At 42.1% G+C, this 26,864-nt stretch overlaps 1 protein-coding gene and 1 pseudogene across 2 annotated transcripts in view; one reads left to right on the forward strand and one right to left on the reverse strand.

The window, feature by feature from the left end:
* The window catches only part of SLC47A1 (solute carrier family 47 member 1), a gene marked incomplete at its 5' end in the record, with an annotated part of 50,314 nt that extends 37,298 nt beyond the window's left edge, over window positions 1-13,016 (forward strand). Inside the window, 3 exons of the mRNA XM_079904488.1 lie at window positions 7,861-7,955; window positions 9,012-9,066; window positions 9,326-13,016. Coding sequence (XP_079760614.1) covers window positions 7,861-7,955; window positions 9,012-9,066; window positions 9,326-9,555 — 380 coding nt within the window. The 3' untranslated portion in view covers window positions 9,556-13,016. The remainder of the gene's footprint in view (window positions 1-7,860; window positions 7,956-9,011; window positions 9,067-9,325) is intronic.
* Window positions 1-26,864, reverse strand: part of LOC307176937 (receptor-binding cancer antigen expressed on SiSo cells-like) — a 107,080-nt pseudogene that overhangs the window by 52,262 nt on the left and 27,954 nt on the right. The gene's annotated exons all lie outside the window — the stretch shown is intronic.

A 26,864-nucleotide genomic window follows, 5' to 3' on the forward strand; every position in this document is an offset into this window, starting at 1 on the left:
GCTGTTTATGTAAATTATGCTGCTCAAATTTATGACATCAGATGCGATCTCCTGTTGGCTCCGTTTCACACTTGGAGAAACTAAAGTCTGAGCAGGTGAAGTAATGTGTCCCACAGACAGTAGGTGACGAGACAGGATTTGAACCCAGATGCCCCCAGAGCCTTTCTTTTGCTGCGATGCATGTCTCTCTGAGGGTTATGATTCCCTCATTCATCCTGAAGAGTCACTGGGCACCTGTATGTGTTGGCCCTGGGTGGTGCTGGAATCTGAGGAATGTAAAGATAAACAGGCTGGATCCCCGTTTGTTGTGAGCTCACCCCAGGCTCTTGGGTTTTATTCCTCTCTGTCCTTTGGCACCCTTTCCATATTACACTCTTGGGATGTAGGCCTTGCCCGAGGTTCCTCTTGCTGACCTGTCCCCACTCTCCTCCCTGGAAGGCCCAGGGCTCTCAGCTGTCATCTCGGGGCCTGACTTGGAGCCTGCGCTCCTGGCTGCCCAGGTGTTCCTTGTCGGTCACACCATCGCCTCTGGTTTCTGGCCCCTTCCTGGTTCAGTCCCCTGGTCAAGAGCCTGGCCCCAGTCACGCTACCAAGTCTCACCAGCTCCGACTGTGTAATCTCTCTTCTTGTAGAAAGTGGGGTTTGTCACACTTGCAGGGGAGCAGAGTTGAGAGCGTGTGCTGGCTGTGCATTTATCTGAGCGTTCGTCATCCAGCAAACTCTGCACCCACTCAGGTGCTCTTTGTTACGCTAATTAAGGGGTCCCACTCAGCATCCGGTTTCCTGTTGTTGGGGGTCAGTGAGGGGACGTATTTGAGGCAGATTCTGTTGTCCAGACACCTTGTTTTTTCCTCAGGGAAATTCTTCCCTCCTGGGTCTCATCTCAAGATAGGACCAGTAGACCTCTGTCTGCACAGAATAAATGCACTGTTGCCAGAAGACTCGGGAGCCAACTCTGAATTCCACCTGCCTGGTGGTCTACGGCCTGGAGGCCATCTGTGTACTTATAAAATGGGTGCTCCTCTGACACCCTCAGCTTTTTAAAAATATATATATATATATTTATTTGGTTGCACTGTGTCTTCTTGGCGGCAGGCGAGCTCTTTAGTTGTGGCATGTGGGATCTAGTTCCCCGACCAGGGATTGAACCTGGGCCCCCTACATTGAGAGCGTGGAGTCTTAATCCCTGGACCACCAGGGAAGTCCCACCCTCAGCTTTTATGTTCAAATACTGGACGAACATTTTGGAAATGTTAGCCTCTGCTCAGCATAGTTTTTATCATTTTCCTTGTAAAGCTTCTGCTCATTTCTTGTTAAGGTTATCCCCATTTTATCCTTTTGTGGCCATGGTAGACAAGGCCTTCCCTTCCATCCTGTAATCTAAGTGGTGGTGGTTGGTATATTTGAGGGCTGTTAATTACTACAAAATTAATTACTGTTAATTTTGTAGCTTGTTAAAATTCTGAATTCCTCTTATTTGAATAGTATTCAGTTGATTCTCACGGGTTTTCCAGGTATACAATCATATCGTGTACAAATAGCTTTATATTCTCCTTATCAGATGTTACACCACTGATGTCTTTTTCCTGCCTAAAGCCTCTAGTAGAATAATAAATTGTTGTGGTAATAGTGGAAATGCTTGTCTTGTTCAGGACTTCAGAGATTGTGCTTCTGATGTTTCTCTACTAAATAGCATGCTGGATTGGGGGCTGACATACATAAATACACACAATGTAAACACACATACGTTAACAAACGTGTGCATGTCTTCTTAAATCACGTTCAGGAAGTATCCATGGAGTCTGCTTTACTGAAAGTTCCCAACAGAAATGGTTGAGAGTTTTGTCAAATGTAATTGCATGTCATGTAAATAGAAGTAGTTCTACTCCTTCCTTTCTAGTGTTTTTGCCTTTTTCTTGTTCTGGCAAGAACTGCTACAATAGGATTTTAACGTTTTTTCTATATTCTCCTCTAGTATTTTTTATTTTTTAACATCTTTATTAGAGTATAATTGCTTTACAATGGTGTGTTAGTTTCTGCTTTATAACAAAGTGAATCAGTTATACATATACAAATGTCCCCATATGTCTTCCCTCTTGCGTCTCCCTCCCTCCCACCCTCTCTATCCCACTCCTCTAGGTGGTCACAAAGCACTGAGCTGATCTTCCTGTGCTATGCAGCTGCTTCCCACTAGCTACCTATTTTACATTTGGTAGTGTATATATGTCCATGCCATTCTCTCACTTTGTCCCAGCTTACCCTTCCCCCTCCCCGTATCCTCAAGTCCATTCTCTAGTAGGTCTGCATTTTTATTCCCGTCTTGACCCTAGGTTGTTCTGACCATTTTCTTTTTTTTTAGATTACATGTATATGTGTTAGCATACGGTATTTGTTTTTCTCTTTCTGACTTACTTCACTCTGTATGACAGTCTCTAGTTCCATCCACCTCACTACAAACAACTCAGTTTCGTTCCTTTTTATGGCTGAGTAATATTCCATTGTATATATGTGCCACATCTTCTTTATCCATTCATCTGTTGATGGACACTTAGGTTGCTTCCATGTCCTGGCTATTGTAAATAGAACTGCAATGAACATTTTGGTACATGACTCTTGTTTGAATTATGGTCTTCTCAGGGTATATGCCCAGTAGTGGGATTGGTGGGTCGTAGTTGCTCCGTGGCATGTGGGATCTTCCTGGACCAGGGCTTGAACTCGTGTCCCCTGCATTGGCAGGTGGATTCTTTAACCATTGTGCCACCAGGGAAGTCCTAAATTTTTATTTCTTAATTTAAAATTTTTTACCTGAGGTATATAGTTGATGTATAATATTATACGTTACAGGTGTACAATACAGTGATTCACAATTTTTAAAGGTTATACTCCATTTATAGTTGTTATAAAATATTTGCTATATTGCCTGTGTTGTACAGTACATCCTTGTGGCTTATTTTATACGTAATAGTTTGTACCTTTTAATCGTCTACCTCTATCTTGCCCCTCCCTGCTTCTCTCTCCCACTGGTACACTAGTTTGTTCTCTGTATCTGTGAGTCTGCTTCTTTTTTGTTATATTCACTAGTTCATTGTATTTTTTTTAGATTCCACATATAAGTGAGATCATACAGTATTTGTCTTTCTCTGACTTATTTCACTTAGCATAATGCCCTTCAAGTCTATCCATGTTGCTGCAGATGGAAAAATTCCATTTTTTATGGCTGATCTCCAGTGGAATACTTATCTACCATAATCTTCTTTATCCATTCATCTGTTGATAAACAGGTGCTTCCATATCTTGGCAATTGTAAATAATGCTGCTATGAACATTGGGGTGCATGTATCTTATCGAAATAATGTTTTTGTTTTTTTTGAATATATACCCAGGAGTGGGATTGCTGGATCATATGGTAATTCTATTTTTAGTTTTCTGAGGAACCTCCATACTGTTCTCCATAGTGGCTGCACCGATTTACATGCCCACCAACAGTGCACGAGGGTCCCTTTTCTCCACATCCTTGCCAACACTTGTTATTTGTCTTCTTTTTGATGATGGCCATTCTGACAGGTGTGAGATGATATCTCGTTGTGGTTTTGATTTCTATTTCACTGATGATTAGTGATACTGAGAATATTTTCATGTGCCTGTTGGCCACCTGCATGTCCTCTTTGGAATAATTTCTATTCAGTTCTGCCCATTTTTTAATTGGGTTTTTTTTTGATGTTGAGTTGTATGAGCTATTTATATACATTGGATGCTAACCCTGTATTGATCATATATCATTTACAAACACTTTCTCCCATTCAGTAGGTTTTCTTCACTTTTTGTTGATGTGCAAAAGATTTTCCTTTGCTGTGCAAAAGATTTTACGTTTTATCAGGCATCATTTGTTTATTTTTGCTTTTATTTCCTTTGTTTTAGGAGATGGATCAAAAAAAATTGCTAGGATTTATGTCAAATAGTGTTCTGCCTGTGTTTTCCTCTAGGAGTTTCATGATATCTGGTCTTACATTTAGGTCTTTAATCCATTTTGAGTTTATTTTTGTATATGATGTTAGAGAATGTTCTAATTTCATCATTTTACATGTAGCTGTCCAGTTCTCCCAGCACCATTTATTGAAGAGACTGTCTCTTCTCTGTTGTATATTCTTGCCTCTTTGTCGTAGATTGACAGTGTGTGGGTTTACTTCTGGGCTCTGTGTTCTCTTCCATTGATCTATGTGTCTGTTTTTGTGCTAGTACGGTACTGTTTTGATTACTGTAGCTTTCTAGTATAGTTTGAAGTCAGGGAATGTGATTCCTCCAGCTCTGTTCTTCTTTCTCAAGATTGTTTTGGCTATTCTTTTGTGTTTTTCCATGCGTATTTTAAAGTTATTGGTTCTAGTTCCGGGGAAAATACTATTGGTATTTTGACAGGGATTGCATTGAATCTATAGATTGTGTTGGGTAAGATGGTCATTTAACAATATTAATTATTCCAATCCAAGAACACAGTATATCTTTCCATCTGTTTGTGTTGTCTTCAGTTTCTTTCATCAATGTCTTATAGTTTTCCGAGTACAGGTCTTTTACCTGTAGGTTTATTCCTAGGTATTTTATTCTTTTTGGTGCAATGGTAAATGGGATTGTTGCCTTAATTTCTCTTGCTGATAGTTCGTTGTTAGTATACAGAAGTGCAATACAATTGTTAGCATAAAGAAACAATCCCATTAATACTTTTAATTAAAAATTAAGTTTTTAGTGCCTGTTGAGATGATCCTATAAATTTTCTCCTTACATCTCTTACGGTGATAAGTGATATTATTTGATTTCTTCATGTTGAACAATCCTGATTATTATGTGCTACTCTTTTAGTGAGCTGCTGGATTCTACTAATATTGTATTTAAGAATTTTGCAATGGTAGTTATAAGACTGGTCAGTAGTTTCATTTCTTTGTGTAATCTTTGTAAAGTTATGACATTAACAGTATTAATATACACTTACTACATAAGGAAAATTAAAAATGTTCCCTTTTTGTATTCCCTGGAACAATTTACATAGTGTAGGAATATTATTATTATAAAGGTTTGGTTAAATTATATGAAACTGTCATGTCAGGCATTTTGGAGGAGTCTGTTACAGCTTTCACAATTTCTTCTCTGAAATCAGTTTGTTTAGACTTTATATCTTTTGCGGGGGGGGTCAGCTTTGGCAAGTTATACATATTTTCAGAAATCTATCCATTTTATGACTCTAACTGTATAGAATTGTGCAAAACAATCTGTCATGTGCTTTTGGGGTAAGTTGTGTGTTCTGCATCTATATCCACATCTGCAATTTCTGTGGATTTCCTTAGTAACGATGAGCTGTGTTTTCTGCAGAATATAGTCTGATTCGAGGACTGACCCAGTGCTGTAGTATGTATTCAAGTAGATCCTTCTGTTCTGTGTCAACTAGTACATTTTTACCGTGTAAACAATTTTGAATCTGTCCCCATTGCTCTGTGAAATTTTAATCCCGCAGCTGTCGTGAGAGCCTTCTGTGTCCACACAAACAGAGGTGCTTAGTTTCTTATCCTGACTTTTTGGAAATGTTGTCATGTGATGGCTTAATGAGTAACTGTCCTCAATGTCATGTCTCTTTTGATGACCAGTTCAGGCTGGGAGCCTGTGGGGTATTTGATCAGTGTCAAGCAGGATTTTGCCCTTCTCTGTTTGGGACACAGAACTGCCAAGTATTTATTACGGTCTCATCCCTACCAAGCACCGTCGTCGACACCAGGGAAATACCGTTAACCAAAGAGCCAGAGCCTCTGCCTGATGAGCTGCTGGGGTTTCACAATTCAGCTTTGCTTTAAAAAAGCAAACAACCTAAAAACCTCTCCTCTACTAGACACTGAGCTCTTTAGAATAAGAACACGTCAGATCTCGCTTTTTGTCCATAAAAGTGCTTCTCGCTATTGGACTTATTTAGCAGGTGCTCAGATTTGTTAAATAACCTTTTAAACTATTAATTATACATTAACAACATGGAAATCTTGTGAAAATACATAAAAAATATAATGATGAAAATTAAAATTACCTCTAGTTCACTCCTCAAATATTTCCCTGAGGTATTTCAATGTATTTTATTCCAGCCTTTTAAAATTATTTTTCTCCCAGTATTTTTTGTTATTCACAGAGTGCGGTTATACTGAATATGTAATTTCCCCCGGTCCCATGTTAAAGACATGGCTTTTAGTAATTCTCTAGTATTTCCTTGTATCGTTTATTTAATGCTTCCCTAATAGTGGACATTTAAATTGCCCCCCTTTTATCTTTTAATTGAAGTATTGCTGATTTACAGTGTTGTGTTAATTTCTGCTGTAGAGCAAAGTGACTCAGTTACATGCATATATACATTCTTTTTTATGTTCTTTTCCATTACGGTTTATCCCAGGATATTGAATATAGGTCCCTGTGCTGTACAGTAGGACCTTGTTGTTTATCCATTCTGTGTGTAACACTTTGCATCTACTAACCCCAAACTTCCAATCCATCCCTCCCCCACCCGCCCCCCCCCCCTTGGCAACCACAAGTCTGTTCTCTGTGTCTATGAGTCTGTTTCTATTTTGTAGATGAGTTCATTTGTGTCATATTTTAGATTCCACATATAAGTGATGTCATATAGTATTTGTCTTTCTCTTTCTGAATGACTTCACTTAGTATGATAATCTCTAGGTCCATCCATGTAGCTGCAAATGGCATTATTTCATTCTTTCTTATGGCTGAGTAGTATTCCATTGTGTATATGCACCACCTCTTTATCCGTTCCTCTGCTGATGGACATTTAGGTGGTTTCCATGTCTTGCTGTTGTGAATAGTGCTGCTGTGAACATTGGGGTGCATGTATCTTTTTGAATTATAGTTTTGTCTGGGTATATGCCCAGGAGTGGGATTGCTGGATCGTGTAGCAACTCTATTTTTAGTTTTTTGAGGAATCTCCTTACTGTTTTCCATAGTAGCTGCACCGACTTACATTCCCACAAACAGCGTAGGAGGGTTCCCTTTTCTCCACACCCTCGCCAGCATTTATTTGTAGACGTTTTAATGATGGCCGTTCTGACCAGTGTGAGGTGGTACCTCATTGTAGTTTTGATTAGCAATTCTCTAATAATTAGCGATGCTGTAAGTTGCTCCTCTTTTAAATGACATTGTGAAGAGCATCCCGGGTATATGAATTATTAACGACATTCCTGAGTCTCTCCTTAGGATGGGTTCCTAGGAATGGAATCAGTCCATCAAAGGGTATAAACTGTCCATCCATCTGCTTCTCAACTCGAGAGGTTATTCCAGTGAAATGGCCGGGAGTCCACGGGAGGCCCAGCCTCAGTGACCTCTTGCCATCGTGGGGCCCCACACATGTGAACAGGTTAGCAGACTAATTCCCAGTTTATACTGGGTTCCAACTCAAGCCTAGACAGCTGGCTTTGTAGTGCAGTTATTCATATGTGAATGGGTATTTTATATCCACTTTGTTACACACTGATATTTAAGTGATTTAAATAGTTTCTTCTCACAAGGAGATAGGCATTGTTTATAATGTTTCTCAGTCATCTCTTGTACACAGCAATTGGAGAGATGGTTCTCCAAGTGGGCTTCTGGAAACATCAGTCTCACAGGTACATGCACACACCCATCTAAAGCCTTCCAGCGGGTTCCCACTAGAGTTGGAATCAAACCTGGTCAGTGGTAAGCGTGCGTCTGATCCTGGTCCATAATTATCTAAGATTTTAGCGTAAGCTGCAGGTTACGCTGTGGATACAGTAGTTACGGGAGAATGTTAATGATGCCAGGAGGGGGACTGCAGAAAATCTGAACGGGATACTTGTTTCCCACCCACAGGTCTCTGGTCCGGATTGACGGCCTGTGTCTTCTTTCAAACCCTCTTCTACTTGGTGTACATCTGGAGGATAAACTGGAACAGAGCTGCAGAGCAGGTAACAGAGGGCAGGTCCTCTTAGAGATGGGGCCCTGTTGATCCCAGGGCAGGTAAGGAATCTTTCATGGTGAAAATGGTAAGAAATCCATTGGCAGCATGATGCACTTTGTTTAGTGAAATGCATCCAGCGTGAGAGCTGGGGGCAAAAGGAAAGCCTGTGTCGGCACGTTTTCCTCTTAATGTGGAGCTAATTTAGTATCTACCAAGCAGGGCTCAGCCAGAAAGAAAGAGAATTAGCTTAGAAACTATTTTGCTGTTTTGGTGTGGTAGTCTTAGAAAAGCAGTAGTGTTTCCTGATCTGTTGTCTAGTTTTAGGCGTCTTCAAAAGGATCTTTTGGTCCATGGTTTCCTAAGAAATGCAAATTGCTTAAGTGCCTGTGATCAGGGAAGTTCTTGGGGCAGAACCTGTCCTGCGGGTTCAGGAGCGGATCCTGATCCTCTGGGCGTCTCTGTGTTGAAGTGTGAGCCCCGCTGACTGTGTCCGGGTGTGAGAGGAGATGGGTGGGAGGTCGGCGAGGGGAGGTGTCCTGGACAAAGCCTCGAGGAGGGGCTGAGGCGTGCAAACCGCCACAGTCTGCGTCTTGACCACCCTGGAGGATTCGCAGCCCTTCTGCCTTTCCTTATGCTGACGTATCGTGTCCTTCCTCCCTTCAGTGTGATCGCTGGAGGGAATGAAGTGTACAGGACGTTAAGTTGGACCCTAAGCTCCCCCCTAGGTGATTGTACCATTTATCTTTAGACTTTGTTCCTTTTATCGGGATTTAGGAGCAGTAAAGGGCACAGTGCGGAAAACATGTGAAGTTTGCAACTATGGCAACAAGTGGCTTTTTATGCCATGTTTGTGAGCTGATATTGGGGTGAAGAATATGGTTTCCGGTGTGGCGTTCTACTGTCGCTGGCTTTTTCGGGACCAAGCAAGACCGCGCACGATGCTGTCACCTGTAGCGATGCTGTCACCTGTAGCGTAGTTTCCGAGGGAGCTTAACCGCAGTTTAACAGCAGTGACTGGCCTCACCTGACTGCACCTGCTTTACCTCTGTGATGCTTTGTTTAGGCACAGGTTCGGGCCGGGCTGAGAGGGACGAAGGAGGCCGTGCCCACCGCGACAGGTAATTTATGGGGCCCGTTCTCCAGGGTCCTGACTCCCGGTTCTCACGCCCGGAACTCGGTGCATGAGCTTCTGCTCCCTCGCGCAGTGCAGCTCGTCTCTGCCTCTAACTGGGAGGCCAACTCTGTGTTCCCCTCTGGAACATGCTTAATAACCCCACACATAACAAACCATTTACAACGTAGGCTCATGTCACCTTCAGGAATGCCCTTTACTCAGACTAGCACGTAAGGAAATATCTCACTGTTCTCTGCAAACAGATCTGTCCATCCTAGACAAAGACGTAGCCGATGGGGTGATCCTACCTGACGTCATCCGACCTGAGAGCCAGACCACGCAGCTGGTGGAGAACAGCTCGTGTGGGGTGGCCACCATCGGGGAGGTCTTGACGGGGGCCCAGCTGATTTTGTATCGCGGGGCGGCTGTAGTTTTAGCTTTTGCTGTCCTGGTAGCAGGAATTTTAATAAGAGTTTTCACTGACCGTGGCTGAAACGGAATCACCCCAGCCCACAAACTAGCAGCGACAACGACATGCCACACAGGAAGCATGGGAAGTGACCCTGGTCACCGGGACAGTGGTTTCGCTCTCAACTAAGTGTGGAGAGGATACTAGTGATGTGTGCTTAGTTATTCTGAGTGTTTGCACGATCTTACTGCTTACTGAAGATTAAGAAAAGAGTTATAATTTTAAGTGAACTTTTCTCCCAACCGTTAACTCTATCATGGTTTTTAAATCTGTAAATTTGTTTTTTCCGGCTTGAAGTGTTCTTTATGCTGTCAATATCTTTTGTCTTCCAGGAAAGCAGGTCCTCTAACATTAACCGCTGGTCACGTTGTCTTTTTGTTTCTCTGTTACGTGTTCAGTCTTGTTGGTGAGTTTGTACAAAGTGCCGTCTAGTCCGGTCCCATGTAGTGCCGCGTAAGCTTTTTCTTTTTTGCGGTACGCGGGCCTCTCACTGTTGCGGCCTCTCCCGTTGCGGAGCACAGGATGCGCAGGCTCAGCGGCCTTGGCTCACGGGCCCAGCCGCTCCGCGGCATGTGGGATCCTCCCGGACCGGGGCATGAACCCACATCCCCTGCATCGGCAGGTGGACTCTCAACCACTGCACCACCAGGGAAGCCCCCGTGTAAGCTTTTATAAAATAAACACTTTAAAATGCGAGCTCGTACTATTTATGATAACTTGTAGCTTACTGCCTTTTAAATTTTCGTTAAACTTTTGTATTCTCTCCTGCAGCTCAGCCCCCAGATGCCAGCAGGTGTGGCTGTACCTCTCGATGGAGAGTTTTAGAGCCTTTTATAGGGAATTGGACCAACCCAAATAGGAAATCCTAAAAGGAATGACTGACATTGGGCTTCCCCAACACAAAGCCCACTCGATGACCTGGAGAGCAGGGTTCCCCTGGGCCATCTCCCCGCCCTGCCCTGGGGAGGCAAGTGGGCAGAGCTGGTACAGACCAGTCAGAGGAGACAGCGGCTGCAAGGTTCAGGGAGAGCACCAAATATTGTCACCATGCTACAGAACAGGATGCTGTGGGATAAAACACCCAGGAAAGTTTTGAGGTGAAATTCATATAAAATTAACCTTTTAAAGTGTATAATTCAGTAGCATTTAGTACATTTAGTGATTTTTGTTTTTTTTAAAATTATTATACCATCTTGGTGTGAAGTGTCTCACTGTCATTTTAGTTTGCAGTTCTAATGCACATTACTAATGACATCATCATTGCATAGGTTTACTGGCCATGTGTGTATCTTTTTTGGAGAAATGTGCCCACGTTTACATTGAGTTGTTTGTTGCAAGAGTTTGTAATACACTCTGGATGCTGGGTCCTTATCAGATGGGTGGTTTGCAGTATTTTCCACCCCCAATTCTGTAGCCCATCTTTTCACTTTCTCAATAGTGTCTGCTCTATGAACAAAGAGTTTTTAATTTTGATGAAGCCCAATTTATCTATCTTTTCTGTTGCTTTCATTTTTGTTGTCATATCTAAAAATCCACTGCCACACTGTCAGAAAAAAAATTAAGACTCTTTCCAGTGTGACTTGTTAAGGAGCTTGGAAGTCATCACCCTGTCCTCAAAAAAAAAGAGCAGCATGAGTCATTTCTCTTCTGCCACCAAACGGGGGGGCTTTTCACGCCAACAACCAATGCTCCAAATCTTCCAACACCAGCAGGATGTGCAGTGATTCCGTTCAACTGTGACACTAACCATGTGTCAGACCCCATGGGTTAAGGGCTCAGTCCCATGAGACTGCCACCCATACTTTTGACTGACAGTCTATAAACTGGGGTTCTTGTGACCCTCTCCTTGTTCAGTAGTTTGCTAGAACAGCTTACCAGGGACTCAGGAAAACACTTCCCATAGGATTACTTGTTTGTTATAAAGGATACAACTAGAAAGAGCCACATGGAAGAGATGCACAGGGTCAAGCACAGGGGTGATGGTGCTCAGGTGGTCTTTCTGATGACCAGCCGCCCTCCTGAAGCTACGGAGGTGCCCCCCCCCATGAGTCACGTTATTAGCATTAAACCCTAAACCTGAAACTTCTCTACAAAATAGTCTGTTTTTAAAATGGGCACACGATCTGCACTGACATTTCTCCAAAGATGATGTACAAATTGCCAATACACACATGGAAAGATGCTTAACATCTCAGCCATTAGACAAATGCAAAGGAAAACTCCAAGGAGATACCACTGCACAGGCGCTAACTGGCTGTAGTAAACACAGATGCAAGCACTGGCAGATGCGGAGAATCTGCAACCCTCATGCGTTACCGGGAGGAATGTCAGGTGGTGCCGCCACACAATTTCACGGTTCCAGAAAAAGTGAAACAGGGTTACCACCTGACTCAGCAGCTGTACTCCTGGGGACATACCCAAAGAACTGAAAACATGTCCACACAGAAACTTCTACATGAATGTTCCTAGCAGCATTATTCAAGACAGCCAAAAACTGTTTAATGAAATTATAATATTCAAAATGCCCAGTTTTCAATACAAAATTACTGTGCACGCAAAGAATCAAGAATGTATGGCCACTTACCAGGAAGAAAAGGTTAATAGACACTATCCCCGAATGAATACGCCCAGACGGAGACAAAGAAGTAAAGGAACTAGGAGCACGATCTCAACACCGAGAGAAAGTACAGGAACCAAACAGAAATCCTGGAGCTGAATAACACGAAACCCGAAGTGAAAATGTCACTGCAGGGGTTCTGCGGCAGATTGGGGCAGGCAGAAGAAAGCCGGGGAAGTTGAAGGAAGGACTGATCTGACACCAACTGGGCGTTTACAACTTAGGTCAAGTCTGCCACTAACTAACTGGAGTCGACATCAGGTCCCACAAGTTAAAGAACCGCATCTCCAAAAAGACTGCCCTTCAGATGCCAGCCGCGAGTGGGGTCCCCAGGCCAGCCACAAATAGCCAATAAGCACAAGAATAGATGCTGCACATCATTAGCCATTTAGAAAATGCACATTAAAACCACAATGATAGCACTTCACACCTATTATGATGCCTGTAATCACACAGTAAAAAAATTTAAGTAAGTGTTGGTAAGGGTGTGGAGAAAGCTGGAGCCCTTGTGCATTGCTGGTGAGAATGTAAAGTGGTGCAAGCTACTGTGAAAAATAGTTTGGCGCTTCCTCAAAAACTTAAACGTAGAAATACTGTACTATCCAGCAATTCCACTACTAGGTTATACCCAAAGGAATTAAAAGCAGGGACTCAAACAGATGCTTGTACACCAGTGTTCGTCACAGCATTACTCATGATAGGTGATGGAAACAACCCAAGTGTCCATCACAAATGTATGGATTTATATGTATACAAAGGAATATTACTGAGCTATAAAAAGAATGAAATTCTGACACATGCTACCACAGGGATGAATCTTGAGAACATTATGCTAAGTGAAATAAGCCAGATACAAGAGGACAAAAATTGTAGGGGGGGAAATGGGGAGTTATTATTTAATGGGTACAGGGTTTCTGTTTGGGATGATGAAAAGGATCTGGAAATGGACAGTGGTGACAACTGAACAACAGTGAATGTACTTAATGCCAATGAAATCTACATGAAAATGACAACTTTTATGCTACATAGTAGTACAATAGAAAGGATGAAAGGCAGAAAAATTAATGCTAATATATCGATATGTACTGCTGTTCTTGGAAAAAGGAACAGAAGAAGTATTCAAACAAGTAATAGCATGAAGTCTGACACTTTAATGGGTACTCTGTGCCTAAAAAACGAACAAAAATCAATACTAAGAGCCTGATGACAGTTCTGTTCTCGGATGACAAGTAATGTCTAGATCTTTAGAAAGAAAGAGCGAATCACCTACAAAGCAGGAAAAAAAATCAGGTGGCTTCGCAATTTCTTCTGCATAGCTGCATTAATTTCTGGCGGACACTACAGCAATGTCTATAAAGTTCTGAAGCAAGAAAAATGTGACCCAGGACCAACTGTCCCTCAGATGCTCAATAAAGCCAACAAACACATAAATATCCTCAAGCATGTAACACCTCAGCAGATACAGCACCCCTGGCTATTAAAAAAAAAAAACTGCTTGCAATCAAAGTAATTCAGGAATTGGACTCTGGTAGAAGGACCGGCAATATGGAAATAAGGAAGTAAGGCTCAAGAACAATGTGAGTTGTGAGCACAGAACAGAAGGTAAATGTAAAGATAATGTTTTTTAAAAAATCAGGAGGCAGGGAATGCAGAGGTGGGAGAAAGCATAAATTATGTTTTCATATCAGTAAATCCTATGGAAGGTTGAAAGGTGGGGTCTAAACAAGCTTTAACTTCTTCCCCCCCCCCCGCCCCGGTACGCTGGGCTCTCACTGCTGCGGCCTCTCCCGCTGCGGAGCACAGGCCCAGCCGCTCCGCGGCATGTGGGATCCTCCCGGACCGGGGCACGAACCCGTGTCCCCTGCACCAGCAGGCGGACTCTCAACCACTGCGCCACCAGGGAAACCCCTTCAACTTCTTTTTTTAAATAACTCTTTTTTACACTAAGATATTTAAATTAAATACTGTCTCATTATGAAACCTCACTTGAAATTCAGCAGTTCAGTTTCACTTTAGTCTTTCATTGAATTTAAGAGTAAATTTAATTGCATTTAAAGATAGTACTACAGATAATCCCATTGCTATCAGCTTATTTACTTTCTATCCTCACGTGTATGTACGTATGAGATATCTGGAGTGACATCCACCAAATGTCACAAGTAGTGTTATCTCTGAGAGGAGGAATCTGGAATTACTTTTTTCCTCTTTGCTTTGTATAATTCCGTATTACTTAAATTTTTAAAACTGATGACTAATGTCATTTTTACAAAACAACAGTAAGTTATTTCTTTACAAAGAAGTGGGCCCTTCACGCACTAAGGCCATGAAATATTCAAGAACTTTTCAGGGCAGCGGAGACAAGGACCCCACCAGACACCTCCACCTCCGCTGACCCCCAGCAGGGGCCCACAGCTTGGAGAAGGTCCCTGGACATTCTGAAAGCCAGACTGTCACAGTGTGATCTCAGATTCGTTTTTTTGAAAGTGTGTGACAGAGAGGTTCCCAAACTTCCCTGGTCAGTGGCACCGTTAGTGCCTTAGCAGTGTGTTTTTCACGGCACCCTGTGGCCAAAAGACATACGTATTCATTAATTAGTTAAGTTGATAGTTACTCATAGCCTAACAACTTAGTAGCTATTTTAAAAATAATACACATAAATGGAAAAAAATAATAGTCTTTTTTGTCTCATTCTTAAGTGGACGCCTGCACCTGCTGGGCACTGAACAACTGCTCAGGCCCTGAGGTCAGGTTGGACGCTGCCACCCTCACTGCGTTTTTCACACTCTTTCACACAACTTTTTATCACAGCAACTGCTGAGATAAGTTTTGCAAAGATATGACGACATCATTAAAAAAATACATGCGTTCTAATGTTAGAGCTGTGAAATGCCTTCAGGTGATAGCTTGCGTGGTGTATAACAGGCATTAAGCCTCATTCTGTTTCCCTTGAAATTTTAAAATACTCTGAAATGTGCCTGTGGATTCACTGCTATCCCCATAGCACCTTGGCCCAGAGTTTGGGAACCAAACCGTGAGTACATATAAGAAAAAAGTCTGAAAGTATACAGCACATTACAGAGGATACTTCTGAGCGATGGTATTACAGATAGTTTTTACTTCTCTATACTTCTCTGTATTTACTGGAAAAAAAATTATGCATTACTTTTACAATCAGGACAAGCAAACAATTAGGCAGCCACCAGATTCCCAAACATTAAAAATTAAAGCAATATCAAGAGTTCCGTATGACCCAGCAATCCCACTCCTGGGCATATATCCGGAAAAAACAAAAACTCTAATTTGAAAAGACACATGCACCCCAATGTTCATAATGGCACTATTCACAATAGCCAAGACACGGAAGCAACCTAAATGTCCATCGACAGATGAATGGATAAAGAGGATGTGGTACATATATACAATGGAGTATTAGCCATAAAAAAGAAGGGAATAATGCCATTTGCAGCAACATGGATGGACCTAGAGGTTATCATACTAAGTGAAGTTAGAAAGAGAAAAACAAATACCATGTGACATCACTCATGTGGAATCGAAAAAAAATGATACAAATGAACTTATTTACAGAACAAATAGACTCACAGAAAACAAACGGTTACCAAAGGGGAAAAGGGGGCAGGGATAATTGCAAATTTGGGATTAACAGATACACACTATATATAAAGTAGATAAATCAACAAGGACCTACTGTATAGCACAGGAAACTACTCAATATATTGTAATGACCTATAATGAAAATTATCAGTTATAATGTACATATATATATATATATATATATATATATATAAAACTGAAACACTTGGCTGTACGTCTGAAACTAACACGACATTGTAAACTACTCAAAACAAAGGCCATATCAAGTGTCATCAAGGATGTGAAGTACTTGTAGAACCACTCTGGTTTTTAAAAAAATTAAAAAAAATTTTTTTAGGGCTTCCCTGGTGGCACAGTGGTTAAGAATCCACCTGCCAATGCAGGGGACACAGGTTCAAGCCCTGGTCCGGGAAGATCCCACGTGCCTCGGAGCAACTAAGCCCGTGCGCCACAGCTACTGAGCCTGCGCTCTAGAGCCCATGAGACACAACTACTGAGCCCGCACACCTAGAGCCCGTGCTCCGCAATAAGAGGAGCCACCGCCATAAGAAGCCTGCGCACCGCGATGAAGAGTAGCCCCCGCTCGCCACAACTAGAGAGAGACGGCGCACAGCAACAAAGACCCAACGCAGCCAAAAATAAATAATTAAAATCAATTACAGAAAAAATTAAAAAATTTTTTTTTTGCCACGCCACGTGGCATGTGACATCCTAGTTCTCCCATCAGGGACCGAACCTGCGCCCCCTGCATTAGAAGCGTGGAGTCTTAACCACTGGACCACCAGGGAAGTCCCATGTACAATCACTTTGGAAGACAGTTTGTATTATCTAGTAAAATTGAAGATAAATAAATAAAGCCTATGATTAATTCCATTACTAGGTGTGCTCTAGAGAAAACTGTTCACATGTGTGTGTTGGTACCTGTAGAGGAATATTCACTGCAGCATTGTAATAGCCCCAAATAGAAACCACGCAAAAGCTTGTCTAAGGTAGAATAGATAAGTGTGGTGTCTGCATTCAATGGGATCCTACACAAAAGGGAACATGAATGAATTACAGATCCATGCACTGATGTGGGTGAATTTCACAAACGTAAACCTAAGTTAAAGAAACAAGGAACGAAGGCATATGTAAGAATGGCTCCGTTCAGAAAAGAGGAATGAACATGAAAAACCAAAATACAAAATAGGTTGTTTATGGAAACATTTATAGGTGACAAAACCAAGAAGAAAAAAGAAAGTGTGAGGTGGGTTGGTCCAGGAAAGGGAAGGAAGTAATGGGTCGTAGGACTGATTCATAAACATTCTACATATTTTCCACATGCTTTGCCCATTTTTTTCCATTAGGCTGTTGGTCATTTTTTTCTTGATTTTTAGAAGCTCTTTATGTGAGGGAAATGTCCGTATACAGGGGCTTATCCACTAATAAATATGGCTTCACCAGGGTCCTGGAATCCAACCTGCTTCAGATGAATGACTGTTCCTTTGGGTGAGGAGACAGAAGTGGAAAAGGGCGGGAGATTTCGCCTCCTCTTATGTCTCAGATATGGTTCAAGAAGCAGTAATTATATGCTGTTTTCAAAAAACGGGCTCCCTTGACGGTCCAATGGCTAAGACTCTGTGCTCCCAATGCAGGGGGCCTGGGTTCGATCCCTGATTAGGGAACTAGATCCCACATGTGTGCCGCAACTAAAGATCCCGCACGACACAACTAAGAGCCGGCGCAGCCTAAATAAATATTTAAAACAAACAAACACAACTAAAATGAAGAAGAAGCGTTAACAATTTAAAGGTAGGTTTAAAAATTAGATCAAAGTGCAGACTAAACACCTATATCACTCTTCCTCTTGCTTCAAATACCATTAGTGGACTAGACATTTTGAGGAATTCCTAGCTGATGAAAAGCTAGCTGATGGAGTCAGATTGACAGCAAACTAAAGTAGGAGAAGCCAGAGCCCAGATTATAAGTAGAAGGTTACTATAAACAGCAGTTTCCAACCAAACGCCAGAGGATCACCAAGCCAGGTGAAATGCAAACAGCAGAGGTCTCTGGTCCACCCTCAGGATAAGGGATGTACGTTCCATCCGGAGGAGCTGGCGCGACCAGGCCCCTCTCCTTCCTCAGGATACGGAGTTGCTGGCAGCTGCCACAACTTTCTCAACAGAGCACACACTCCACCCGAGGAGCTGGCGGGCTACGTGCCGGCACCTGGGAATGGAGCGGAGCAGAGCTCAGGGGACTGGAAATTGGCAGGAGCTGCCAGCACTCGGGCTCTGCAGCCTGCCCGGTGCAGTCACACAGGTAGGACGTGTGAGGTGCACACGCTGAAGGAGACAGACGAGAGCCCCACGATTTACGCCTGACAAGATCACCTACCCAGAAAATACAGAGAAGCTGAGAAATTACTGGAGCAAATCAGAGGCTTCAGAAAACCTGTAAGAGACAAGATCAACTTTCAAACCAATAGCTTTCCTATATGTCATCAATTACCAATGAGAACTTGGTTAAAGATCACATTCAAAATAGCAAAAACAAACACACCTACGGAAAATCTAAATACCTATTAATAAGGCCTGGCAGGAAGCAGGCAAAACGCCCGGGAAGACACGTGTATTGATGCTGGTCTCCCCTCGGCAGGAGAAGCAGCTGCCCTACCTTTCCTCGGTTCCTCCCCCGGGGCCCCTGACTCTGGAGCCAGGACTGTGTGCTCAGTTCCCTGTCCCCAAGGTCAAAGGCAGCAGAAGCCAGGAGGCGCTCCCATCCCTCCCAGCTCGCCTTCCACCTCCTCCCTGACAGCTGCCCCGTAGGCCTGTGGCTCCAGCGGCCCCTGGGGTAAATGGATCTGACGCGGTCCGCACACACCTGCTACCGCTTCTGCTCCCTGGCTGAACCCTGACTGACACAGTACATTTCTAAGGTCAAGCCGCAAGGAAAACACTGAATTCTGCCGCTCGGGCAGAAGCGTGCTCTCAGCAAACGGGTGGCTGCTGATTGGCAGAGCCAGAAATGGATTTTCGAAAAATCACTGAAAATTTTGCTGTCTCCATGAGTCTTAGCAAGTGTTCCAGAATTATAAATGTCAATATGCTAAACTTCATAGCCTATGTAAATTACCTGAAATGTTAGCTTCTTTTCACCCAATTTTCTTTATCTCAGTACAGTCAGTCAGTAAACAGTAAGATTTATCCAGAACTAGGTACTTGCACTCAGAGTAACATTCAAAATACTGACCCCATCTTAACTCTGTGTCTTTAAACGAGTTCCTTACTTTTCTCCATTTGCTCGACTGTAAAATGTGGACAATATATTCCCTACCTCATAGAATTATAGGGACTATACATGAGATGATCATGAAAAGCTGTTTAGCAAAATGCTTACTACAAAGCAAAAATAAATGTTAGCAATTATTATTTTGGTCATTCGTTACTAAAAACGTATTTTTAAAATGGACAAATGTTTGAGGTCTGGTGTCCCTGGGGCGGAACAGGCAAAATGCACATCCACACCCCCCAGAGCTTACGTGGGTGTCTGTGAACACTAGTTTTATAGAAGAGCAAAGAGGAGACTCCCTGAGGGTGTGAGACATATCGCAAGTTCCCTTCTACTCCTCGTTTTTTGAGTGTTTTATCATAAAAAGGTGTTGAATTTTGTCAAGTGCATTTTCTGCATCAGTGAAGATGATTGTATGGTTTTTTTCCTCTTCGTTCTATTAATGCAGGGGGGTGTGTGTGTGTGTGTGTGTGTGTGTATTTTTTTCTTTATCCCAGAGACCCTGAGAGCCCCTCCCTTTACTTAGTGCTTCTTAATCTGCAAGCCAACAACCTTGGAAAGGTCATTTCAAGGTTGGCTTTCCAGGCACTTCCTGAGCCTTCCAAGTTGTTGGTTTTTGTTTTTTTTTTTTGCGGTACGCGGGCCTCTCACTGCCGTGGCCTCTCCCGTTGCGGAGCACAGGCTCCGGCCGAGCAGGCTCAGCGGCCTTGGCTCACGGGCCCAGCCGCTCCGCAGCATGTGGGATCTTCCTGGACCGGGGCACGAACCCGTGTCCCCTGCATCGGCAGGCGGACTCTCAACCACTGCACCACCAGGGAAGCCCCTCTTTTTTGATTTTTTTAAAAAAATTTTAATTTTTTTTGGCCGCACTGTATAGCATGTGGGATCTCAGTTCCCCGACCAGAGATCGAACCCACACCCCCTGCAATGGAAGCGTGGAGTCTTAGCCTCTGGACCACCAGGGAAGTCCCTAATGTGATATATTATATCAATTAATTTTTGTATGCTGCATTTCTGAGATAAATCTCACTTGGTAAATGGCGTATATGCTTTCAACATGCTACTGGAGTTAGTTGGCTAGTATTCTGTCGAGGACTTTTGCATCAATATTCGTAAGGATATTGGTCTCTAGTTTTCTTGTGATGTCTTTGTCTCGTTTTGATATCACGGTAATATGCTGACTTCATAGAATTAGTTAGGAAGGATGCCATCCTCTTCCATCCTTTTCAAAGACTTTGAGAACGACTGCTGTTAATTCTTCTTTAAATGTTCGGCAGAATTCACCAGCGAAACAATCTGGTCCTTTTTTTTTTTCTTTTTTTTAATGGTAGGTTTGTTTTATTACTGATTCAACCTCTTTAATTGTTGTAAGTCCTTTCAGATTTTCTATTTCTTCTTGAGTTAGTTTTGGTAGTTGATCTGTTCTAGGAATTCTTCCATTTTACCTAGGCTATCTAATTTGTTGGTGTATAATTATTCATAGTATTCTTTTACAATCCTTTTTATTTCTATAAGGTCAATAGCAATGTCCCTACTTTCATATCTGATTTTATTAATTTGTGTATTTTCTCTTTTTTTTCATATTCAGTCTAGATAAAGGTTTGCCAATTTTCTTATCTTTTCAAAGAAACAACTTTTGGTTTTCTTGATTCTAGTTTTTCTGTTCTCTATTTGTCTATCTTGGCTCTAGCCTTTATTATTTCCTTCCTTCTGTTGGCTTTGAATTTAGTTTGCTTTTCCTTTTTAGTTCCTTGAGGTGTAAAGTTAAGCTGTTGATTTAAGATATTTCGTCTTTTTAATAAAGATATTTACAGCTATAAAGATCTCTCTGAGAACTGCTTTCATGGCTTTCATGCCGTAAGTCCTGGTGTGTTGTTTAATTTGTCTCAAACTATTTTCTAATTTCCCTTGTGTCTACTTCTTTGGACCATTGGTTGTTTAAGGCTGTGTTGTTTAATTTCCACATATTTTTGAATTTTCAAGTTTTCCTTCTGTTACTGATTTCTAGGTTCATTTCATTGTTGTCAGGGAAGATACTTTGTATGATTTCAGTCTATTTAACTAAGAATTGTTTGGGGCTTCCCTGGTGACACAGTGGTTAAGAATCTGCCTGCCATGGGTTCGAGCCCTGGTCCAGGAAGATCCCACAGGCCGCGGAGCAACTAAGCCTGTGCACCACAACTACTGAAGCCTGAGCACCTAGAGCCTGTGCTCCACAACAAGAGAAGCCACTGCGATGGGAAGCCTGTGCACCGCAACGAAGAGTAGCCTCCACTCGCCACAACTAGAGAAAGCCCACGCACAGCAACGAAGATCCAACATAGCCAAAGATAAATAAATAAAATAAAAATAAAAAAATAATTGTTTTAAGGCCTAACTTATGGTCTATCCAGGAGAATATTCTATGTGAACTTGAGAAGAGTGTATACTCTGCCATTGTTGGGTGAAGGACTGCTGTGTCTGTCAGCTTTAGAGTGTTGTTCAAATCTTCTATTTCCTTACTGACCTTCTGTTTAGCTGTCCCATCCATTATAGAAAGTTGGGTACTGCAGTCCCCAAGTATTATAGTAGAACCGTTTATTTCTTTCTCCAGTGATGCTAATTTTGATCAGGCTCTGTTGCTGGGTGAGTATCTGTTTACAGTTGTTTTACCCCCTGATGGATTGACCTTTATCAACATATAGTGTCCTCAGTGACTCCTGTACCAGTGTGACCTAAAGTCTATTTTGTCTGATGCTAGTGTAGCCACTCCAGTTCTCTTTTGGTTGCAATTTGCACGGAATATCTTCTTCCATCCTTTCACTTTCAACCTATTTGTCTTTGTACCTAGAGTCTCCTCTAGGCTGCATATAGTTGGATCATGTTTCTTTATCAATTCTGCCGATCGCTGCCTTTTAATTGGAGAGTTTAATCCATTTACATGTAAACTAATTACTGATAATAAAGGACTTCTGTTATTTTACTATTTGTTTCCCAAATGCCGTGTGTCTTTCTTGTCCCTCAGTTCATCCATTACTGCCTTCTTTTGTGTTGAATGAATTTTTTCTTCATATACTGTTTGATTCTCTCTTCATTTTCTTTTTCTGTAGATTTTTTAGTTTTTTCTTAGTGGCTACACTGGGGCTTACAATTAGCACATTAAATTTATAACATTTAATTAATTAAATGAATTAATTAATAATTAATGAATTAATACCAACTTAGTTTTTTAAAATTAATTAATTTTACTTTTGGCTGCATTGGGTCATTGCTGCGCGTGGGCTTTCTCTAGTTGCGGTGAGCGGGGACTACTCTTCCTTGTAGTGTGCGGACTTCTCTTTGTGGTGACTTCTTTTGTCGTGGAGCATGGGCTCTAGGCACATGAGCTTCAGTACTTGTGGCACACAGGCTCAGTAGTTGTGGCTCACGGGCTCTAGAGCACAGGCTCAGTAGTTGTGGCGCAAGGGCTTAGTTGCTCTGCAGCATGTGGGATCTTCCCGGACCAGGGCTCGAACCCGTGTGCCCTGCATTGGCAGGCGGATTCTTAACCACTGTGACACCAGGGAAGCCCCCAATTTAGTTTTTATCTCATTTTACTGTGCTTTGCAGATACTGTGGTTTTTTACAAATTGAAGGTTTGTGTCAACCCTGCATCAAGCAAGCCTACTGGCGCCATTGTTCCAACAGCATTTGCTCGCTTGGCGTCTCTGCGTCACATTTTAGTAATTCTTGCAATATTTCAAACTTTTTTATAATTATTATATTTGTTATGGTGATCTCTGACCAGTGATCTTTGATAGTACTATTGTAATTGTTCTGGCATTTTTTAGCAATAAAGTATTTTTAAATTAAGGTGTACATAGCTTATTTAGACATAATGCTGTAGCATACTTAATTAGACTACAGTAGTGTAAACATAACTTTTATATGTACTGGGAAACCAAAAAATTCATGTGAGACTCACTTGTTAAGAAACCTACTTTATCGTGGTGGTCAGGAACTGAACCTGCAGTGTGTCCAACATGTGGCTATATATAAAAACTCTGCTCCTAAATAGATCTGAGTCCCTCCTTTATGTTATTGTCACAAATTAAATCTTTATATATTGTGTGCCTATTATGTTTATAATTATAACCTTTTTTGGGGCTCCACCGTGTGGCTTGTGGGATTTTAGTTCCCTGACCAGGGATCAAACCAGGGCCCCTGGGAGAGGAAGCACAGAGTCCTAACCACTGGACTGACAGGGAATTCCCTATAATTATAATTTTATATTTATAGGGAGAGACAAATGTAATAATAATATTGGCTTTTATATTTGACAATGTAGTTACTTTTATCAGTGATTCTCATTTCTTCACGTTGCTTTGTATTATTGCCTAAGGCCCCTTCATTTCAACCTAAAAGACTCCCCTTTGCATTTCTTATAGTGCAGGCCTACTAGTGACACATTTTCTCAGCTCTTGTTTATCTGGGAGTGTTTTAATATTCCTGTCCTCTGCACAGTTCTGCCAAATAAAGATTTCTGGTTGACAGTTTTTTCTTTCAGAACTTGAAATCTGTCATCCCCCCATCTTCTGGCCTCCACGGTATTTGATGGGAAAGTGGCTGTCAGTCTTACTGAGGACTCCCTTCTGCACGATGAGTCACTTCTTTCCTGCTTTCAAAATTCTCCCGTTGTCTTTGTCTTTGTACAACTTGATTGTAACACGTCTCAGTGTGGATCTCTTCGAATTTATCTTGCTTTGAGCTAACTGAGGTTACTGGATTTGTAGATCCAAGTATTTCATCGACTTGGGCAAGTTTCTGACCTTTCTTCAAATATTCCTCCTGCTCCTTTTATCCTCTTCTGGCACTCCCATTATGAATATGTTGCTACACTGGATGGTGTCTTATAGGTCTTTAGGCTCTGCTTATTTTTGTTCAATCCTTTTTTTCCTTTCTGCTCCTCATACTGGATAATCTCAAGTGACCTATTCTGATATAATAAAGAATATATCTGGATTCTGACCTTCAGTTCCTGGCACAGAGCTTTAACAACGCTTGGACTTTCCTCAGTGATAGGAGTGTTTGTAGCATGAGGTGACACATGCAGGTGCCCTTAGATAGCTGCAGGATGGGGGCTGGTCACTAAAAAACCAACCACACATGTAGAGGGTTGGAAATTTCAGCCTCACCTCCCTGATCTCCCCGAGAGAGGCTAGAGAGTGAGTTCAATCACATGGCCAATGGTGTAATTAATCATATCTATGTATCAATAATAAAACTCCATATAAAAATTCTGGACTGTAAAACTCAGGGGAGCTTCCTGCTTGATGAACACTTGATATGCTGGGAGGGTGATGGGCCCAGACCCCGAGAGCAGAGGGCCTGGAAGCTCTGCATCATCTCTGGCCCCCAGACCTTGCCTTACTTACTATATCTGGTGTTCCTCAGTTGTTTCTTTTATAAAATTCATAATCATAAGTATAGCATTTTCAGTGTGTTCTGTGACACACTCTGGCCAAGTACAGAATGGAGGAGGCTATGGGAAATGCCGAATTTATAGTCTAGTCAGCTGGGCAGAAGTGTGGGTATCCTGGCATCCCACTTGTGGCGGGTACCTGAAGGGAGGGCAGTCTGCTGAGGAACTGCCCTTCAGCTTGTGGCATCTGATGCTCCTAACTTGAGTTCAGAACTGAATTGAATTGAGTTGTAGACACACAGCTGGTGTTAGCAGAGTCCTATCTTGAAGTTCATTGATTCTTTCTTCTACCTATTCCAATTTGCTCCTAAAACCACCAAGTAGTATTTTCATTTCAGATACAGTATTATTTAGGATTTCTATTTGGTTCCTATATTTCCTATTTCTTGTTGGAATTCTCTATTTGTTGAGACATCATGCTCTTGGTTTCCTTTAGCTCTTTGAGCATTTTAAGACTGTTAATTTAGGGACTTCCCTGGTGGCGCAGTGGTTTAAGACTCCACGCTCCCAATGCTAGGGGCCCGGGTTCAATCCCTGGCCAGGGAACTAGATCCCACATGCATGCTGCAACTTAGAGGTCGCATGCCACAACTAAGGAGGCTGTGTGCTGCAACTAAGGAGCCTGTGAGGCACAACTAAAGGAGGCACAACTAAGACCCAGTGCAACCAACCAAATAAATAAATAAATAGATAAATATTAAAAAAAAAAAGACAAAGTATTTCTCAGGAAAGTTCACTGTCTGGCTTCTTCAGGTACAGTGTCTGTTAATCTTTTCTTACTGTGAAGTGGCCATAGATGTCTGATTTTTTGCATTCCTAGTAATTTTATATTAAAAATTGGGAATTTTGACTATTACAATCTGGCAATTCTGGAGTCAGATACTTTCCACTCCCATTGCTTGATAAAGATTCCTTTTTTTTTTTTTTTTTTTTACTTTTTAAAACTTATTTTTGTTAGAACAGTATTCTTTATAGTGTATGGCCACTGGGTCTCTGCTCCATTACCGTGGTCACCTAGTGATTTCACAGAGATTTCCTTGAAGAGTTTTTGGCTATTCTGAATAGTGCTTCTGGGAACATTCGTGTAGAAGTTTCTGTGTGGACATGCGTTTTCGATTCTCTTGGGTATATACCCAGGAGTACAACTGCCGGGTCATGCAGTAACTCTATGCTTCACTTTTTGAGGAACTGTGAAATTGTCTTCCACAGTGGCTGCACTATTTCTCCAAATCTAGGCCAACACTTGTCATTACTGCCACCAAGTGTATGTGGTATCTGCTGTGTTTTCATTTGTATGAGTCAATGGCTAATATATTGAGTATCCTCATGTGCTTACTGTCCATTTTTATATTATCCACTTTGTATTGTCCATTTTTATATTATCCTTGGAGGAATGCCAATGCAGACCCTTTGCCCATTTTAAAAAGACTTAATTTTTAAAGCAGTTTTGGGTTTACAGAAAAATTTCACCGAAGCACATAGTTCCCATAAATGCTGCCCCTCACAGACCCATGCACAGATTCTATTATTAACATTGTGCATCAGAGGAATAAATTTGTTACAATTGATGAATGAACATTGCTACATTATTATTAACTAAAGTCCACAGTTTACATTGGGGTTGACTCTTGGTATCATCTAGTTCGATGGGTTCTTTTGACAAATGTATTTCATGTACCCACCATGACAGTATCATACAGAGTTAGCGTCACTGCCCTAAAAATGCCTCTTGCTCATGGCCTACTCTCTCCCCACACCCAAAGCCCTGGCAGCCACCGATCCTTATTATGGTTTTGCCAACTCCAGCATGTCACACAGCTGGAATCACAGGGTATGGAGCCTTTTCAGACTGGCCGCTCTCACTTAGGGATCCTCCAGGTCTTCTCACGGCTTGAGAGCTCTTTTCTTTTTACCACTGAGTAAAATTCCTTTGTATGGATGTAGTACAGTTTGATTATCTAGTCGCTGATTGAAGCACATCTGGTTGCTTCCAAGTTTGGGCAATGAAGGATAAAGTTGCTGCTGGACTTCCCTGGTGGTGCAGTGGTTAAGAATCCGCCTGCCAATGCAGGGGACACAGGTTTGAGCCCTCGTCCGGGAAGATCCCACATGCCGTGGAGCAACTAAGCCCGTGTGCCACAGCTACTGAGCCTGCGCTCTAGAGCCCGCAATCCACAGCTACTGAGCCCGTGTGCCTAGAGCCCATGCTCTGCATAAGAGAAGACACTGTAATGAGAAGCCTGTGCACCGCAATGAAGAGTAGCCCCCACTTGCTGCAGCTAGAGAAAGCCCATGTGCAGCAACGAAAACCCAATGCAGCCAAAAATAAATAAATAAAATAAATTTTTTAAAAAGAGAATAAAGTTGCTAGGGACTTCCCTGGGGGTCCAGTGG

This window comes from Stenella coeruleoalba (genome assembly GCF_951394435.1).
Source record: "Stenella coeruleoalba genome assembly, chromosome: 19".
NCBI lineage: Eukaryota > Metazoa > Chordata > Mammalia > Artiodactyla > Delphinidae > Stenella > Stenella coeruleoalba.